This window comes from Oncorhynchus tshawytscha, unplaced genomic scaffold (genome assembly GCF_018296145.1).
Source record: "Oncorhynchus tshawytscha isolate Ot180627B unplaced genomic scaffold, Otsh_v2.0 Un_contig_10970_pilon_pilon, whole genome shotgun sequence".
Lineage (NCBI taxonomy): Eukaryota > Metazoa > Chordata > Actinopteri > Salmoniformes > Salmonidae > Oncorhynchus > Oncorhynchus tshawytscha.
Genome location: NW_024608088.1, coordinates 25,001 through 30,379, shown reverse-complemented (window position 1 = coordinate 30,379; position 5,379 = coordinate 25,001). Strand labels below are relative to the sequence as shown.

Sequence of the window (5,379 nt, the reverse complement as noted above, 5' to 3'; positions counted from 1 at the left end):
GTCAAGCAGAACACAGCAGGAGGGTTAAATATGTATTCCACATACATACAACAGAAATACTGCCCATCTCTGTCTCCACATTATCTTCTGTAACATGTTGAAGTCCTGCTGTTGGAAGTGTACTCACCCTAAAGCCACTCTCCAATTAGGGCCACATCCTAGTGAAGCACCTTGCTGCAGTCAGCTCGTTTGGTGAGGCACCATGCGGTTGGTGGGTCTCCAACCCAGCCACTACCTCATAGAGTATTCTACTACCAGGTTGGAGCCAAAATGAAAAAAATACTATTTCAAAATATAGATACAAGATACCATAAAGATCAATGTATCAAAATAAACAACACCTGCATTTTGTAACATATTTAATGAAATGTAACATACTTAATTTTAAATAAAAATACACTTGCAAATATTTAGCCCAAAGAGCAACAAGATTCTCAGTAATGGCTAAAAAGCCTTTTTCTTGCTTCTTGACAGTGATTCTGTATGTTGTTATCTACCTTAGTTGAGCAAGTCACTCTGGAGAAGCTAAATGACTCAAATCTATATGTGAAAATGAACATACCAAATAAACTGCAAAGCACACTGGGTAGTATTATTGGTCTTGTTTTGGGGTGGAGCTCATTAGAATAATACTCAGCATGCTTTGCAATGATTCATTTTGACATTTAGATACTAATTCAGCAGATGCTCTGTTTAGTGCATTCATATTAAGACAGCTAAGTGAGACAACAATATATTACAATTGTATCAAATACATTTTCCGTCAACAAAGTATTTATTAACATTTTTACATGTATATTTAGTTAATTTAGCAGACACTCTAATCAAACCAGACTTCTGATTCCAGTAAAGGGTTAAAGAGGGGCTACAAGACGTGAACTGCTACAAAAAATGGTAAAGAAAAATATGTTGTATTTTTAAAGTAAAATAAAAAATAAATTGGAGTTCAGCCCAGTGTAATTCAAATGACAAAACACTCAGAAGTATTTCAAATACATGTAACATAAATAATAACCATCTCTGCCAACGACCCAACACTCTGTCACACTTCCTTATCAAAGAAACCACACCCCCTCTACATACAGAGAACACAGTCCAGTAGGAAACCACACCCCCTCTACATACAGAGAACACAGTCCAGGAGGAAGCCACTCCCCCTCTACATACAGAGAACCCAGTCCAGGAGGAAGCCACTCCCCTCTACATACAGAGAACACAGTCCAGTAGGAAGCCACTCCCCTCTACATACAGAGAACACAGTCCAGTAGGAAGCCACTCCCCCTCTACATCTACATACAGAGAACCCAGTCCAGTAGGAAGCCACTCCCCCTCTACATACCCCAGTCCAGTCTCCCCCTCTACATACAGAGACCCCAGTCCAGTAGGAAGCCACTCCCCCTCTACATACAGAGAACCCAGTCCAGTAGGAAGCCACTCCCCCTCTACATACAGAGAACCCCAGTCCAGTAGGAAGCCACTCCCCCTCTACATACAGAGAACCCAGTCCAGTAGGAAGCCACTCCCCCTCTACATACAGAGACCCAGTCCAGTAGGAAGCCACTCCCCCTCTACATACAGAGAACCCAGTCCAGGAGGAAGCCACTCCCCCTCTACATACAGAGAACCCAGTCCAGGAGGAAGCCACTCCCCCTCTACATACAGAGAACCCAGTCCAGGAGGAAGCCACTCCCCCTCCTCTGGTGTAGAGTTCCATGAAACAGAAAGTCATCTTTCATACTGCCATTGCTTAACCTACGGGAGAGAGCACCAAAATGGCAGAGAATCAGGAACTGTTCTGTTGCTCCATCTGTCTGGATCTACTGAAGGATCCGGTGACTACTGCCTGTGGACACAGTTACTGTATGGGCTGTATTAAAGAAAGCTGGGATCAGGATGATCTGAAAGGTGTCTACAGCTGTCCACAGTGCAGACAGACCTTTATCCCAAGGCCTGTTCTGAACAGGAGCACTGTGCTGACTGAAGTGGTGGAGAAACTGAAGAAGACAGGACTCCAGGCTGCTCCCCCTCCTGCTCTGTGCTATGCTGGACCTGGAGATGTGGTGTGTGATGTCTGCACTGGGACCAGAAAGCAGAAAGCCCTCATGTCCTGTCTGGCGTGTCTGGCCTCTTACTGTGAGACTCACCTCCAACCTCACTATGAATCTCCTGCTTTCAAGAAGCACAAGCTGGTCAAAGCCACGGCACAACTACAGGAGAAGATCTGCTCTCATCATGACAAACTGCTGGAGGTTTACTGTCGTACCGATCAGCAGTGTATCTGTCTGCTGTGTACAATGGATGAACATAAAGGCCATGATACAGTGTCAGCTGCAGCAGAGAGGACTGAGAAACAGGTAAGACCAGAACAACTTGTTGGTGACTGTCTGATAAACAAAGAATTAAAGATACAGTAGGAACTAAATCTGTTTGAATATGAGATCATTATATTATATACAATATGAAATGGATCCACAAATATGAACACAAACCTTGAGTATATTGAGTTTGTTACAAATGTATCACCATTTTCTAAAGTCAAACACTATTATCATTCTGAATGGCCTTTTATGAGTCCAAAGTTCAGTCTCAACCCCTTGATACATGTAGGCCTACCATAAAAACTATAATCATTCACATAGCAACATAATATAATATTGTAAAGGGACTTCCTCAGGATTGTAGACCTTCCTCTCTATGGGTCCTATGTCACATTACTATACTATTGATCTACTGGACTAATAAAGCTTGATAGCTCATTGAAGAGTGATTCTCCACAGAGGCAGCTGGGGATGAGTCAGCAGAAGGTCCAGCAGAGATTCCAGGAGAGAGAGAAGGAGCTGAAGGAGCTCCAACAGGCTGTGGAGTCTCTCAAGGTGAGTATTGTTGACCAGAGGAGACACACCATTTCACTTCTCTCCTCCAGTCAGAGAGAGAGAGAGAGAGGGGCCCCTATCCAATCCCACTGACCCCACTGTTGGGAACAGGCTGTCTGGACCCCTTTCAGAGAATAGACTGGTTCATGTAACCAACTGGGCTGCCTCATCACATAACCATGAGTAACCATGACGACTCATGTCCCCTATACATTAAAATGGAACTGTCTCTCTCTCAATTCAATTCAAAGGTCTTTATTGGCATGGAAACATATATTTACTTTGCCAAAGCAAGTGAAGTAGACAATAAACAATCATGAATGAACAGTAAACATTAAACAACATTTATTTTCAAAAGAATAGAGACATTTCAAATGTTATAATTCAAGTGCAAACAGAGTCGTTCCCCAGACTGAGTTCTGGAGGTGAAATGGAAATGAATGAGGGAGAGTTCAGTGAGGTAGAAGGTGTGGAGAAGAGTTCAGAACCAGAGAAGTATTTGGTCATATGAGATTTGACTTCAGAAGAGTTCCAGGGGGTGTTGAGTGGTGGTGTCCCGTCCTCCCAGGTCGTTGTCATGGTGTCTGCATTGTAGTGGAATGGGGTAGTGGGTTTTTAATGAGTGTAGGGTTAGTTGGAAGGGTGTTACTTAGTATTATCATCATTATATTATTATTAGTCACATGTGCTGAATACAACAGGTGTTTTTACCTCACAGTGAAATGCTGAATACAACAGGTGTTTTTACCTCACAGTGAAATGCTGAAGTGATAATAATCAAGACTTAAAAGTAACAAGTAATTAAAGAGCAGCAGTAACAATTTTATTACAGGTGGGAACCGTATTGAGTCAATGCACGGGGTCATGTTAGTTGAAATATCAAGACTTGCAAGTAATTAAAGAGCAGCAGTAAAATAGTGAGAAAAATTTGAAGACTATTTTGGACAGGTTTAACCGGCAACTTTGGAAGAGTTTTGGGATGCACGGGGGTCATCGGTTAGTTGGAAAGTTAATATCAAGAAGTATGTTTAAATGGATATTGTTGTCAAACATGTGTTGAAGAAAAAGTTCCTTGGGTTTGAGGACGGGGTTGGGGGATTTGAAGAAGAATTTCTGTGGGGGTTGTTTGGGGAGGGCTCTATTAGAAGTTAGTTGGTTTTTATTTTCTCAGAATGTACTGAGTTAGGTAGGAGGATTTAATATATCAGTAATACCTGTGATTTATTTTCTCACCGTCAACTTCCAGCATGTACCGGTGGCGGCAGTGCACCTTTAAGGCGCTGCTGGAGGCTGCTGCACCGCTCGTGACTGTCAGTCCTCCTTGTAGCTCATTGGTTAAGCTGTGGCTCGAGCCTGTTAACAGTTAACGGACAGGAAACGGCTCTGACAGGACACATTCATGTCGAGGCAGTGATGTGAATGTGTGGTAAGTTACAATAGAGAGAGAGAGTTTTCACTACTATAGACTTTGGTCATAATCAAAGCTTTGTTAACCAATAGGTTTTTATGTGAGGCTGCCTGTAAGTTACAGTGTAACAGACGTTACTAACGGTAACGGTGTCTTTTAAATTCGACATAAGTTATGTGGCGATGATATCTAGTTAACGTTGTATTTAATGTAGTGTAATGACCTGACTAGATCATAAAGGAACAATTGTCCAGACAGAGGATTGAGTTACGAATTGACGGTTTATTAGCAACTTTACACAGGCTACTGTTTGGCCTTAGCTCACGCCAAATAAATGAAAGATACCCCACAAGCCAATCGGGACCTTCTCTTGTGAAGCCCAGACGGAAGAGAGAGAACAAAGGCTGAACCTTAACTTCCAATGCCCCGCCCCCTCCACGCCACTCCGCCAACCACCAGGATGCCCGGCATCAGAACATCCCAGGCATTCCTGTGATTGGCAGATAGCAGGTTGATTGGCATGTCGGACCCCGCGAACACTGGGAACTGGTAAGTACAACACAACCAGCTACTAGCCGAACACATAACACACAGCTGTCTGTGCGGGTCGCTACAGTAGTTTTACTATCTGTGCCAGGCTAGAAATGACACAGATAATATCTAGTTAACGTTGTATTTAATGTAGTTTTACTATCTGTGCCAGGCTAGAAATGACACAGATAATATCTAGTTAACGTTGTATTTAATGTAGTTTTACTATCTGTGCCAGGCTAGAAATGACACAGATAATATCTAGTTAACGTTGTATTTAATGTAGTTTTACTATCTGTGCCAGGCTAGAAATGACACAGATAATATCTAGTTAACGTTGTATTTAATGTAGTTTTACTATCTGTGCCAGGCTATAAATGACACAGATAATATCTAGTTAACGTTGTATTTAATTGATTTTACATCTGTGCCAGGCTAGCTTTCTATTTAATTGATCACAGCTTTCTGCTTTCCATGTAGAGTTTTTGGTAAAGAAAACATTACATTTGATTATTTTGTCAGTAATGGCTGTAAAAATTAGAAAAAATCTTTGTTTATCTTTGTCAA

General features: G+C 42.0%; 1 protein-coding gene and 1 long non-coding RNA gene across 4 annotated transcripts in view; both read left to right on the top strand.

The window, feature by feature from the left end:
- The first annotated feature begins 1,712 nt into the window (after window positions 1-1,712).
- The window catches only part of LOC112247912 (tripartite motif-containing protein 16), a 14,007-nt gene continuing 10,340 nt past the window's right edge, over window positions 1,713-5,379 (top strand). Inside the window, exons 1-2 of one of the 3 annotated variants that reach the window (XM_042312853.1) lie at window positions 1,713-2,354; window positions 2,778-2,873. In XM_042312853.1, the coding sequence (XP_042168787.1) occupies window positions 1,773-2,354; window positions 2,778-2,873 (678 nt within the window). In that variant the 5' untranslated portion in view covers window positions 1,713-1,772. The remainder of the gene's footprint in view (window positions 2,355-2,777; window positions 2,874-5,379) is intronic. The other 2 variants (XM_042312851.1, XM_042312854.1) reach the window with 2 other exon arrangements.
- LOC121843261 lies at window positions 4,161-4,835 on the top strand. The gene is made up of 2 exons (XR_006081485.1): window positions 4,161-4,299; window positions 4,584-4,835. It is a non-coding gene; the product is annotated as an uncharacterized LOC121843261 (long non-coding RNA).